General features: G+C 47.7%; 1 protein-coding gene and 1 long non-coding RNA gene across 4 annotated transcripts; one reads left to right on the top strand and one right to left on the bottom strand.

Moving 5' to 3' along the window:
• Positions 1–897: 897 nt before the first annotated feature.
• LOC109767637 (uncharacterized) lies at positions 898–3,535 on the top strand. 3 transcript variants are annotated; one of them, XR_002233885.4, is made up of 5 exons: positions 898–1,027; positions 1,129–1,270; positions 2,430–2,684; positions 2,766–3,009; positions 3,086–3,535. It is a non-coding gene; the product is annotated as an uncharacterized lncRNA (long non-coding RNA). The 3 variants fall into 3 exon arrangements; XR_002233886.4 differs by having other exon boundaries at positions 938–1,027; positions 1,112–1,270; positions 3,086–3,469; XR_012204642.1 differs by lacking the exon at positions 1,129–1,270 and having other exon boundaries at positions 905–1,027; positions 3,086–3,469.
• A 437-nt stretch (positions 3,536–3,972) lies between these two features.
• On the bottom strand, positions 3,973–7,865 carry LOC109767627 (26S proteasome non-ATPase regulatory subunit 14 homolog). The gene is made up of 6 exons (XM_020326371.3): positions 7,597–7,865; positions 7,330–7,507; positions 4,999–5,080; positions 4,700–4,876; positions 4,446–4,613; positions 3,973–4,336 (listed from the first exon to the last, which is right to left on the bottom strand). Exons 1-6 carry the CDS (start codon positions 7,721–7,723, stop codon positions 4,145–4,147), a joined length of 924 nt encoding a protein of 307 aa, XP_020181960.1. The 5' UTR covers positions 7,724–7,865; the 3' UTR covers positions 3,973–4,144.
• Positions 7,866–13,844: the final 5,979 nt, after the last annotated feature.

The raw sequence follows: 13,844 nt of genomic DNA, 5'->3' as shown, positions 1-13,844 counted from the left end.
TCATGTTCAAACATTGGAGAAAAATGTTCACGTATTTGCGAAGGCAGCACGCGCTTGAACAGGGCCGCGGGCACAAGACGGAGCTGGCCTCCTGTGCCAGGACGACGTTACGGAGGCTCTGCTGAATAACTCAGAGCAACAGTAAATCAATATCTGGCCCACTGACGCAATGGTGCCGGGTCTATCAGAAAAGAACAGTAGACAATACCGGGAGCAGGCGAGGACGAGCACTCTTGTGAATTCTCGGTGGGTGGAGCACCTATGAGCTCCAATGCAATTGGGTTAGAGCGGCACATTATATTACGCCGGAATACGAGAGAAGCTGCCGAGCGGCGATATGGCTCATACCTGCATATAGTCACACTATCTGGACCATGGAACCGAGTGATTGGGTGGGTACAGGCTGCATTGAATGAAACTGGTGCGAGCGTTGGAAATTGTTGTATATCACTTGCTGTATGTATACGGTGCGCTGGTTCCGTAGTTATCAATGCGCACTGGTGGGTGTCAGGGCGGTGGGGCCACGTCTGCAGCGTCACAATTAACAGATGTACCGGCAGTGGAACCATATCGTACTTGGACCATGGTCCAGAATTTTTTTTCCGCTAGCTGTTTGTTAGACTACCCACAATGTGAGTAACATAGGTAGTAACATCACACGTATCTAGATAATATAGATGATGTGGCAAGCAATAAATGAAGAAAAAGAGGCATGTGGTAACATAGCTAGTTACTACTAATGTGAGTAACATCACACATATCAAGACAAGATGAGTCTATAGCCTAATAAATAAAGTGTTGTATGTTACTACACATATGTTACTCCCCACTATAGAGGTAGTAACATAGAGTCATGTTACTACCCATTGTGGCTAGTATTAACGCACGCGTCCATGCGCTATGTCCCACATAGTCGCTTGACAACGTTGCGGCGGTGCTGTGCGATTGGAGACGGAAGAGGGAAAAAATGGAGGCAAGGAGACGGGGAGCGCCGCCGGTGCTGATTTCCCGTGGATCCTGTTTTCGCGTGAGCGTCCCTAACTCGTGCGATTCATCTGTGGGTGGTTTCAGTGTCCTATGTGTTCCCTGCTGAACTTGCAAGCGTTTCAAGCGAACCTGTGCGTGCAGGTTTCCCATCTTCCCCGTTGTGGTTCTTCCCGCGGGGTCAGATGCAAACGAGAGAAGCGAGGTGGGTAGCCAAGGGGTGGGGGGCTTGCCGAGGAGAGTCTGCCGTTAAGCCTGATCCGTGACCTCCTGGGCGGATTGAGAGGTATGTGGCGGCGGTGGCACAAGCATATTATTGTTGTTTACTTAAATTCAGTACGCGTTCGAAAAGCAGTGTTGGGATTCAACTTTCCCCTGTCGATAAAAATAGGTCGGGAGCTGTCGGCCGTATCGCTTGGCTGCCTTGATATGAACCTTGAAAGTATGGGGGTGCCGTTCTTTCCTTTTCAGTCGCAGATTATGTGCGTCGTTAGGTTGGAGGATGGTACAATTGCTTGCAGGCTTTTCAGTTCAGGCATTGGCGGCCAGTTCCCTGAACTGCAGAAATTCTTTCTACTCTTGATGTTGGTAAATAGAGTTCAGATTTTGCGGTTTGCTGGTGCGGAAGGTGAGCGTTGAATTCAATGTGATTGCAAAACATGGGGGGGGGGGGGGGGGGGGGGGTTTGTAGGTGATGTTTTTCCTGTGAATGGTAGAGTATGCGATTCGTTGTGGGTGAGGGGATTGGAATTGGTGGTCGGGTTTTTTAGATCGGTGTCCTCTACCCTTCATGAGCTGACGGTATTTTTCGCTTCACTGTTGATTGGTGTCCTCTACCCTTTTTTAGCTAGAGATATTAGAAATGTTATCGGGATGTTTGGTTTTGGTTTCCCTGTTTTCCACAACCGGAGAGTAGTTCCTGATTTTGGTGTTGATAAATTAACTTCAGGCATTGTGGCTTTTGCTGGTGCATATAGACCGATGATCGGGTGTCACCGCAAAACATGTGTGAAACTGTAGGATCTAAAAAGTGGTTTTTTAGATTAGTGTCCTGTATCCTGAGCTGAGAAGTAATTTTTGCTTTGATGTTGATAAATATACTTCACACATTTGCGGATTGCTGGTACGGACACTGATCGAAGAATTTGGCATCATCGCAAGCTTGTGGGAATAGTAGATATGAGAATATTTTTCGATACCAATCAGAGGTTTTGTTTGCCTTTAGGGTGAGAAAAGGAAGACGGATGCCAGGATGTTTGGATTAGTTTCTGGAATTAGTTTCCCCTGTTTTCCTAAATTGGAGAGTGGTTCTTACTTTTGGTGTTGATACATCTAGTTCAGACATTTGCGGTTTGCTAGTGCCGACAAAAGTCGATGGTTGGTTTTCCATCGCAAAAGGATGTGTGAAAATGAGGGCTTTAAATATGGTTTCTTTACACTTGCAGGGTGCAAGTTGGTACAAATCCTGAAGAGCGGATGCCAGGATGAGGGCTCTAGACTTGTCCATTAGAGGTTTCGCAGACAGAGATTGAGATCAGGTGATCAAGCCAGAATTGGGCACCACATTTGACTTGCTGATGGAGGCATGCACCTTCTACAACCTGTTTTCTTGGGAGGTTGGATTTGGTATCAGATATGGAAAGAGTCGGCTAAAGCCGGACAAGAGGAAGACAATGCAAGAAATCGTGAGTGGCTGCTCGGTATGTTACTCGTCTCGTACAGCCTGACTGAACACAAACATTTTTCCCTTTTGAAATGATGATCATCACTCAATGATGCAGGCAAAACTAATTCTTAAATTTGTGACTCAGTACATGAGGCTACAATTCGACACGCAAGCTGAGGAGGGCTACAAAGAGAAACCGACCGAAATTGTAAGTGTTTGTCACATTCAGTGCAGGGTGAGGCACACGCAGGCGGGCAGTAGGGAGAGTGCAGCATGGTTGTATTCCTAATGAAAATGATTGACGGCGGAGCACATTTCGAAAGCGAATGTGGCATATGCTCTGTTGTCATATTCTGAAGGTACAACCCACCTGTACTATTCTCTCTGCAAACTAATTCATTTTGGCCGGCTAACCAACGTAAGGTGTACTTGCAGGTCATGGATAATATTAGCATGACAGAAGTAGCAGAGAGCCACATAGTGAAAAGGTGGTCGAAAGATGCAAGAGATATTTTGCCGGATCACTTGAAGCACTACTAGCGGGACCAGATCAATAGCACGTTCCTAACTTATACTTGCGAGCGGAAAGCAGGGGGAGATATCCCGCAAAAAAAAGGAAAGCAGGGGGAGATGTAGTGAGCTGAAAGCTGGTACTGTCAAGTGTCAAGTGCAAATTAAGTGTTTAGTTAGAAACCGATGTGTGGTTGTGTTTCAACTTGTGCTGATGGTGTTTTTTTTTTCAATTCTGCTGTAAGGAAACTGACATGTCAAACTGGTAGCTCTTTGATGTTGCAATGCTCATGACTCATGAGGTAGTAACTGCTCGTTCTTGTAGGCTGGTGTTGTGTGTGCAGCATGAATGGTTAGAGCGGCTTGTAGCCTATGAATTCAAAATTTGAATGATTAGAACTGTTGGACTGGTGAAGTCCCTGGTGCATTAAATTTCTGTGCTCTGGCTTTGCACGCAGTCAAAATCGGTCCAGGTGCGAGCAGAACCGGACCATGAAAAAAGGCAAACGCCTAGACCCTGGAAGACCAGGGTGGTATCCATCACTAAATGCGGTCTGCACAGAGTCAGGGGCACTGTACAATAAACCTAAAGAATGCATCAATACGCCATCTTATACATGCATACACACAGATCCCAAGAAGGACCAACAACTCAGATAATATGATCATATGCTAGTATGACCCATATGGAATTTTCGCTGCCATCTCACTATGTTACTCCACCGCAAGTCATGGGCAGCCACATATCCATCAGCATAAGATTTAGCTGACTTCAGCAATCATGATCACTTCGGCAGAACCAGAACTTGCAATTTTAAAGGACACCCATGAAAATTGCTGCGAAATTAAACATGCAGAAGATAGTACTACAGAAAATTGAGTCTGTAAGCAAACTGTTAGAACCCGAATGTGCCTTGCTGCGTTGTGGCAAGCTTTTGGATACATAACATGGATGATAGACTTTGGAACAACACTAGTGGTAGACTAAAAGACAACCGTGTCAAGCATGGTACCTAGGGTCTGAACTATGTTCGACGACATCAGATTTGAGACATGCTCTTCTAGATGCTTCTTCGCATCTTGCCGTCCCACATTAGCTATTGCTAATTTCTCAGGGGACAACTCATCCTCCTCTTGCACTGCCTTGTTGTACTTGATGGCTAGGCTCAGCATTTCCTGCACGTAAAAACACGGCCAAAATCTAAGAAACTGCATCGACTTTCACCCTGCATTATATTGACAAAAAGAATCGTCCAGTGGAAGTAGAAAGTTGAATGCTACACACCTGAACAGTCTGCTCATTGGTTTCTGAATGTGCGTCAAATTTCTTCAGAATTAATCCATCAGTCCATTTCTTTTTGTGAAGGTTAAGCAGCATCTTTTCCTCGAGCTCATTTTTGCGGTAATTTATTGCAATAGAGTAGTAGTGTCTATTGAGCCCATGAATAAGAGCCTGGGAGTAAACAGACAGTATAAGCATTTAGGAATGAACAATACAGAAATTTCTAAGCTATCATACTAATAGAATCAGTATTCTACCTGAATAGATGGCTTATTCAGGTGCCCAACATTGGATGTTGTCTGACGTGGCTCCTGCCCAAGCATCATGGTCTGAGGGTTAATGAGACGAAATGCATCAATGACCACCTTCCCCTTGACACTCTGGATGGGGTCGATCACGACGGCAACTGCCCTGGGGTTCAAAGCTTCAAAACTCTGCAGGTTCAGTATTCAACATTATAAGACATATAAGCTTTATTACATGTCTGTTTGCCTCAAGACAACAAACTCTTTTCACAAACTTATACAAGATTGGCGAAGTATGTGTATGTGTGCACCTGTTGAGTATTGATATCAACACCCGATAGCCAGCAACCAAAACCAGGATGAGAGTGATACCACCCTACCACCATTTCTGGCCTGTCAAAGTAATTCCAAGTATCAACTGACAAGTTTGTCAAAAAAAAAACATCCAAGGTGGCAATGATATAGCTGTTGCCAACAATTTCTTCAAAAAATAATTGCAGAAATTGGGAAACAAAGGGTGCACATGATGTTCACTGCACAGCTGAGCATACATCCTTAATACTCCATACACGGTAGTTTTTTAAAGGATACTATGTAGTAATTTCTTATTGGAACCTTCAAATAGCTTGTAAGAGACCCGTAACTACGAATAGTCGAACAACCATCTTTAAAATCCAGGATCCGGCAACGACCACATTAAGAGCTAGCATCAGAGCTACTTACTAGAAGGTAACAGAACCATGGACGGTGAACCATGGGCAGTGTATATGTGCTTAACTCTAACACAATAAATTGATGATTACGCGTTGCATTCCTAGAACGGGTTGCAAAATCATTTTTGGAACCAATTCAACATTTATTTCTAATAGAAAGACTGTACGGGAGACCCATACTGTATAAATGTGAGCGGCAGGATTTGAACCCTGATGGGTGGAGTTGTGAAGTCGTGCCCCCACAACTCCTCCACCGCACCAAAAGGTGGTTCTCAATCAATTTGACAATTGATATTGCTAAAAAGGATATGAAATTATTCTGTTGGCAATGACACAATTCGAGATTCTGCTTGAAGCTATGTTGCTTGGAATCTATTACTGACGTCTTTAACAATATGATGTAAACAATAGTTCCAACTTGCTGGCACAGCTTTGGTTCTATAATGAAACATAGCTGAATTAGTCGAAAAGGCAAACCATAACTGGTTTTAGAGAAGATTACATGTCAAACTCATAGACCTAAGGTACACTTATCTGAACTGTAAACAAAATGAATTCGCATGTAGGAACAAATATTAAGTTTCACACAAGTCAGCTGTAGGGCTACCAATATTTCTATGATAAAACACATGAAGACGTATTATCCTAACACATTCAACTGAACACAAGCTCAATTGAGAAAGAACAGAAGCATAATTCAAAACTACCACATGAGTTAAGCCATCTAATCTAAATAAAAGTACTATCTGAGTTATGTAATACCCCTGACTTATCCATTCACTAGGCTCATCATCATGCCCATCATATCGTCTATGGAGATCATCATCAACGATGCATGATACATAACCAAGGGTGGAGCTTCTCTAGGGGCAGAGCCTGTTAGAAGCCCGCCAACTCCAGGAAAATTCTTAATTTATAGTTAGATGCTAAGCCAGTACAAACATATGTCTTTCTACAAAAGTGATTCAAGCATATCTTATCAGATTGGTTCACTCGATATTCGCTTCTTCTGTGTATTATGTTACACTATGTATGCAATAAATCCCTATAGCTGGTAAAGTGGTAGCCATGAAAGGGCTGTGAGGAGTATAGTCGAATGGCGGATCCTCCACTGGATCACCGCTGATGAAACCTTGAAATTTTCAACTAGACGATGACAATGAACTGTGCTCCAAGTAACTACTCCCTCCGTTCCTAAATATAAGACTTTGTAGAGATTCCACTAGATGGACTACATACGGAGCAAAATGAATGAATCTACGCTTAAAATACATCTATATACATCCGTATGTGGTTCATAGTGGAATCTCTACAAAGACTTATATTTAGGAACGGAGGGAGTACATATATTTCTAAATAAGTATAACCACATGCTATAGTGAAAGCATTGAACAAATGAAAGTGTGACATCAAGCATTGGGTAAGCAAATAAAGTACCAACAGATACAAGAAGCTTATGGGAACGGACTAGGATACCATGACGTGCGTCAGGGCTGACTTTGGTCAGTGACATGTGCTTAAGGGAACTATAGCAACTAAGATGTAATTAAGAAAGATATAGCAACAATATACATCAAACAATGATCCAAAATCGTCGTATATAGTACTCCCTCTGTTAACTTTTGTAAGACATTTTAGACAGCTGAAATTGAACTGTTATGGGAACGCCTTACAAAAATGAACGGAGGGAGTACTCCATATGGCCTATCTTCCACAAATTAACATCTGGAACTAGTAGCAAATCAACCACACAAGCCTGAACAAAAAGTATCGGCTCAGGTGCGTAAATCAATTGACATAATAAGTTGATGAGGTCGATCCTTTTCAGCTTTATCAACGAGTATGAACAAATTAAGGGCATCAAATCTGACGCGGGAGAAGGGAAAACGACAGGAGCAACAGATCTACGATCCGGATCGGCGGCCATACCTGCCGGTCTGCTTGAGCATGTCGAGCATATTGGTCTGGAAGACGTGGTCGACGGCCTCGACGCTGACCCCTGTCCCGCTCTGCGGCATGGCGAAGACGTCGACCACCCGGACCGTGTAGTCGTCGACGAACTCGCCGAGCATGAGGCCCATGACCTCCATCGGCACGCCGGCCCTCCCTATAGTTTCCGACAGGTTAACCCTAGATTCGGGTAGAAGTAGAAGGGCGTAGATCGGAGCCAAAAGGGAGCTAGCTTGAAGGACTGACCGTGCTTGAGCATCTTGAGGAGGGCGAGGGAGGAGATGTAGACCTGCTCGGAGGAGTCGAGCAGCGGCGAGTCCGACGGCGGCTGGCCCATCCCGCCGGCGCCGAAGATCCGCTGCAGCCGCTCCATGGCTTCTCTGGGTTGTTCGATTTGGTTCCGGGGTAAGGGGGGCGCTTCGGGAGGACGGCGTTTTTTTTCTCGGCTGCGCCTTGCTGCTTCCGTCTTCTACTGCGACCCCTGGATTTCTTTTTTCGGGCACACGAAGCTAACACCCGAGTGGCCCGGCTGGTTTACGCTGGTGCAATCCACTGTTTGCTTGGGCCGGCTGGTTTGAAGTGGGCTGGCGTGGCGAACTCTGTCTGTTGCATGGGCCGGCTGGTTTGAAGTGGGCTGGCGTGGCGAACTCTGTCTGTTGCATGGGCTGGCTGGTTTGAAGTGGGCTGCCGCGGCGAATTCTGTCTGTTGCATGGACGTAGTGCCGACCAAGCTGGGCCTAAAGTCTTTTCAGATTTCATCAGGTCTCTTATATCTCATGCTTTCCCTAAGAAAAAAAAACGTTCTAAAAAAATATCTCCTGTTGTGAATGAACCTTTGTCAAGCTTTGGAAATCCCCATCTTGAAAAAAGCTTACACCCCCAGGCTTTTTATTGTTGTGATATATAGTACCAATAAAATATGCAGGTAATTGTAAAAGAACTTTCTCAACCATGAACCTTGCGATCTTAATGCTGGAGGAAATCGACTTTCGGTACGCAAAGCAATAAAAACAGCTCGCAGAAATGGCATGACATAATTAAAGCATGCACATAATTCGTTTTCGCATCTTCTAAAATATGTTTCGTTTTCGCAATCGGCATGGCATTATTGCCAAGAAGAGCCACGTTAATTCCCACCAAAATCGCAACCATTCCACGATGGTGTGTTTTCCCCTTTACACCACGGCAGCCGCGCTTCTTTATGCTATCCATCCCCTGTCGCAAGCAAAAGGTGTGCAGCACTCGGGCCACTGAACTTGGATTGGCACCGTTGTCGACGCGAGTGGATATGCTCCGAATGATTCATCCCACCCTTTCTGTTCTGGTTTCTCCTCATTATTATTGGCCCTCGCCAAAAGCTCGTTGCCCGTCGGATCGCAGTGCCTCGACTCGAAGGCAAAGCCTTCTCCGCTAGCGACGAGATCGCGGGTGGGGGTTTTGGCCGCTTTTGGGGGCGCCGGCAGTGCACATGAAAAATCTGCTCGGCTCAGCTCTCCTTGCCGAATTGTCGTTCTCGCGCCAGACCATGACCACGACATGAGCCTGCAATGAAGATCAAAACGAATTGGCCTAGCGCAACCCGGCGGCGGACGGCAAGAGCTGACACGTACTAACAGTGATCGCTCCTCCTTCCAGCGTGCGAACAAAGCTTCCCGCTGTACTGACGACGTCGTCGTCCGTTCGCGGCGATCGGTGCTTCTCAACCTAGCTAGAGTAGAGTAGCTCGATCTGAGCCTGACAGCTGGTGTTTGGAGTGCTGGGACGCCGCGGCACGACGCTGCACGCGGCCGCCGCTATAGCGACGGTGACTGGTGTTGTGCACTTCAAGCATATCTTTCTCGAAAATCAGTTTCTATCCTGCCTCCCACTGTTGAGGTTGAGGAGAAAGAAAGCTTGCATTCTTTTTGGGCGACCCTAGGTGTCGGCCGGCGGATAATAAAAAAATATCCGCCGCCTCGCTAACAATTCGACCGACACATTAATGGCCGTCCGATATACCCGCGTAAGCCGCCACTTCTTTGCAATAAAACTGGTGTTGTAGAAGACCCTCTGCAATAGCAAGCTTGTTACAAGTAGCCGAGCCTATACGTTTTTATTTTTCGCAACAAAGGTCTTGTTGCAGGAATTTTTGCAACAAGGGTCTTGTTGCAGGATTTTTCACAACAAAAGTCTTGTTGCAGAAATTTTTGAATTTATTTTTTATTTTTTTGCAACAGAGGTCTTGTTGCAGATTATTTTTTGCAACAAAGGTCTTGTTGCGAAAATGTAAAGATCGATAGAATCTTTTTGCAACATGGGTCGTGTTTCAGATTTTTTTGCAACTAGGGTCATGTTGCAGATTTTTTTTTTGCAAATAAAGACCTTGACATGACGGAGAAGGTTTCGGCGGCAGGAGGAGCTTGACGTGGTGGCGCCATGGCCGGCCACGGCCGAGCTGGCCGTTGGCGTCAGATAGCAACAGTCTATGTTTCAGGCGCCTTGCCAGTCGCGGTTGTGGTGCGCGTGCTGGTGCCGCTCACAACTTCAATGCTTCAGGCACGCCACTCACCGCCGTTATCATGGCCGGTGGCTGGACTTGGGAAGTCCATCATTGCTAGCAAACACCGTTCATACTTTGTAGAAGATGACTGATGCAAGCGGTTGCAAATTAATAAAGGGAAGAAATGAGTGGAGGAAAGAGGTTGGAGAAGAGATAAAGTTAGGAAGAGAGATGTGGATGGACCATGGGGACACGTGTTGTTCAGTGGAGGCGGATGACGCGTTGGAGTTTTCCGCCGGCTGGAGGAAAGCTTTTTCCTTCTTTTTGTTGAAGTAGCGTTTTGGCTCTCGGGTGCATCTGCACCCACGTGTGAACTGCAAAAAAATGTTTTATTATTTTTCTCTATTTTTATTTTTATTTTACTGTTGACCGAGTGTAGATGAGTCCAGGCACCGAATTGAATATCCGGAGCTTTAGCCCAATAAAATAATTTCAGAAAATCTCTAAGAGTTCATGTAGGTGTCATGACAAGGTAGTCGGCAGTTTAGTCTTGTGGAACGAGAAGAATAGGCTATGCAATTGCAATGCATTGATCGGTGCATCAGACACGTATATATGAGTACAGAGGGGGGCCACAACATCAACTATACAGATTAACTAGGAGGTGGGCCCAATACAAAATATACACGTACACAATATATTCAACACCCCCCCCCCCCCCCCCGCAGTCGAAGCGGCGCCGGAGACGCAGAGACTGGAACGAAACTCCTCGAAGGTGGAAGTCGGTAGTCCCTTAGTCATCACATCGGCGAACTGTTGTGCAGTCGAAACACGAAGGACCCGAATACGTCCAAGGGCCACCTGCTCGCGCACAAAGTGAATGTCCAGCTCAATGTACTTAATACGGCGATGATGAACGGGGTTGGTGGAAAGGTACATCGCAGAGACGTTGTCGCAGTAGACAACCATAGCCTGGGAGACATCATGATGCAACTCCTGAAGTAACTGTCGTAGCCAGGTGCACTCGGCGACGGCGTTAGCCACATCTTGGTACTCAGCCTCCGCGCTAGAGCGCGAAACCGTAGGTTGTCGCTTGGACGACCACGAGACGAGTGATGGACCGAGGTAGACGCAGTAGTCAGAGGTGGACCGACGGGTGTCGGGGCAGTCAACCCAGTCCGCGTCGGAGTAGGCCACCATCTCCAGAGAAGGGAACGCCGTGAGGGTGAGCCCAAGAGCCATCGTGCCGCGAATGTAACGGAGGATCCGCTTCACGAGGGTCCAATGGGAGTCACGAGGGGGCGTGCATGTGGAGACACACCTGCTGAACATCATACTGTAGATCCGGTCGGGTGTGAGTCAGATACTGAAGAGCACCGACAATGGACCGGTAAAATGGAGCATCCGACACTGGCGAGCCCTCGAGAGTAGAAACCTTGGCCTTCGTGTCAACAAGAGTAGCAACAGGGTGACAGTTGAGCATGCCAGCATGCTCAAGGAGCTCGTGCGCATACTTCTGCTGATGAAGAAAGAAGCCGTCCGGTTGCTGAACAACCTCAATGCCAAGGAAATAATGTAGAGCGCCCAGGTCCTTGATGGCAAACTCGTCACGCAGCCGGAGAGTAATCTGCTGAAGAAGGGCCGCGGAGGAGGCCGTCAGGATGATGTCGTCGACGTAGAGGAGCAAATATGCGGTCGTGTCACCGCGGTGATAGACAAACAAGGAGGCATCCGAGCAAGTGACGCTGAAGCCCAGTGTCTGAAGAAACCCGGCGATCCGCTGGTACCAGGTGCGAGGTGCTTGCTTGAGCCCGTAGAGAGACCGGGACAGCAAACACACATGCCCAGGAAGAGATGCGTCGACGAAACCGGTCGGCTGCTCACAATAGACCTGCTCCTCAAGATGGCCATGGAGGAAGGCGTTGGAGACATCCATCTGATGAACTGGCCAGTCTCTGGACACCGCAAGCTGGAGGACGGTGCGGGTCGTGCCCGGTTTGACAACTGTTGCAAACGTCTCAGTGAAGTCAACTCCAGCGCGCTGTCGAAAACCACGAACCACCCAGCGAGCCTTGTAGCGCTCAAGTGTACCATCCGAGCGGGTATTGTAGCGAAAGACCCACTTGCCGCTGATGACATTGGCGCGAGAAGGCCGGGGGACCAGCGTCCAGGTGCGGTTCCGCTGGAGAGCGCCGAACTCTTCCTGCATCGCAGCAAGCCAGTGAGGATCACAAAGGGCTGCGCGAGCGGACGCAGGAATAGGGCACGGCTCCGCGGTGGAGGCGGCGAGGAGGTACTCGTTGCTGGAGTACCGCAGACTCGGGCGGTGAACGCCAGCTCGGGCCCGAGTGCGGGCGAGATGGCAACACCGGGACGCCCGGCGAGGCGGGCGGTGAGGCAGCCGGTGAGGCTGCCGGCGACACGGCCGAGGAAGGGGCGGCAGCCGAGCCCGCGGCGAGGGCGGCGGGTGAAGAGGGGGCCGAGGAGGCCGAAGAGGAGGGCGCCGATGGCGTGGGGGCGCGAAGCGCAGCTCGTCCCACGGCGCGAGGACCGCCAAAGCTCGGAGGCGGTCCGAGAGCCGAGCGGGGCCGTCCACCTGACGGAGTCGCTGAAGAGTCGCCGGTGGCCGACGGCGACGGGGTGACGAGAGGTACCTGCTGCTGAAACGAAAACACCTTCTAATCAAAGTAAACGTGTCGGGAGGTGAAAACACGATGTGAGACGGGGTCATAGCAGCGGTATCCCTTAGTGTTAGGTGGGTAGCCGAGAAAGATGTAGGCGACGGAGCGGGGTGCAAGCTTATGAGGCGCAGTGGCGGCGATGCTAGGGTAGCAGAGACACCCGAAGATGCGAAGCTCATCATAAGAGGGCGGTGCACCGAAGAGGAGGTGATGAGGTGCAAAGTTCCTGAGAGTGCAAATGTTAATGAGGAGTGATACGGTGGCGAGAGCGTTAGGCCAAAAGCGCGGAGGCACATTGGCGTGAAAAAGAAGAGTCTGAACGCAATCGTTAAGAGTGGGAAGGACACACTCAGCGCGACCGTTCTGCTGCGAAGTGTACGGGCAGGTGAGACGAAAAGTCATGCCATGTGTGGTGAGGAGAGTACGAACAACTAGGTTGTCGAACTCCTTCCCATAATCTGTTTGGAACACGAGAATGGGACGACGAAACTGCGTGAGAACATAAGAGTAGAAGGCGGCTAGAGTGGATATAACATCCGACTTACGACGCAATGGGAAGGTCCACACATAATTCGAAAAATCATCAAGTATGACAAGATAATAAAGATAGCCCGTATTGCTTGCAACAGGAGAGGTCCAAACATCATTATGAATTAACTCAAACGGGTACGATGCAACATAAGAAGATGCCCTAAATGGAAGAAGAGCATGTTTGCCGAGGCGACATGCATGACACGAGTGATCCTCGTTCTTATTACACGTGAAAGAAAAAATCTGAAGTATATGACGAAGGGTGGCGGGGTTGGGATGACCCAAGCGAGCGTGCCAAAGATCCACTCCGGTGGCGAGAGCGACGGGGGCGGCGGAGGTGGCATCTGCACATAGAGCACAATTGTAATCAGGTAGGTGCATGTTCCTTCTTTGCAGCAGATTCCTTGTGCTAACTCTGTCATGTAGAAGCATCCAAAAGAATATCTTGTGTTTGAGTCTGCTATTGGTCTTCCATAGTTGGCTGAAGATGGTGTGGGCTTCAGTCTTCTCAGAAATATTTTTGTACATCTTCATTGATGAGTATTTAGTTGATGCCCAGGTGTATCTCCACTGATCCTCATCATCAGTCTGCGTATTTCTATGAATGGTCTTGTAGCAGGTTGAATTGATTGAATGCTTGCTGGGGGAGTGGTATGTGGAAAAGCTGACTAAATTCCTGTTGCTCATATATCTATCTGAATGTGATTTCCTTGTTGATGACAAAGGAGAAAAGTTCAGGTAGCTTTTGTTGCAGTGGCTTATCCATCCAATATAATTGTCATACCAAAACAAAGTGGTGTCTC

This window comes from Aegilops tauschii, chromosome 3, assembly GCF_002575655.3.
Source record: "Aegilops tauschii subsp. strangulata cultivar AL8/78 chromosome 3, Aet v6.0, whole genome shotgun sequence".
NCBI lineage: Eukaryota > Viridiplantae > Streptophyta > Magnoliopsida > Poales > Poaceae > Aegilops > Aegilops tauschii.
This window is presented reverse-complemented; position numbering and strand designations above follow the sequence as displayed.

Coding starts and splice junctions, on each gene's coding strand:
- LOC109767627 (XM_020326371.3), bottom strand. CDS start 7,723: ATGGAGCGGCTGCAGCGGATCTTCGGCGCCGGCGGGATGGGCCAGCCG. Junction 4,614..4,699: donor TGAATAAGCCATCTATTCAG/GTAGAATACTGA, acceptor GTTTACTCCCAG/GCTCTTATTCATGGGCTCAA. Junction 4,337..4,445: donor CCAATGAGCAGACTGTTCAG/GTGTGTAGCATT, acceptor TTTTACGTGCAG/GAAATGCTGAGCCTAGCCAT.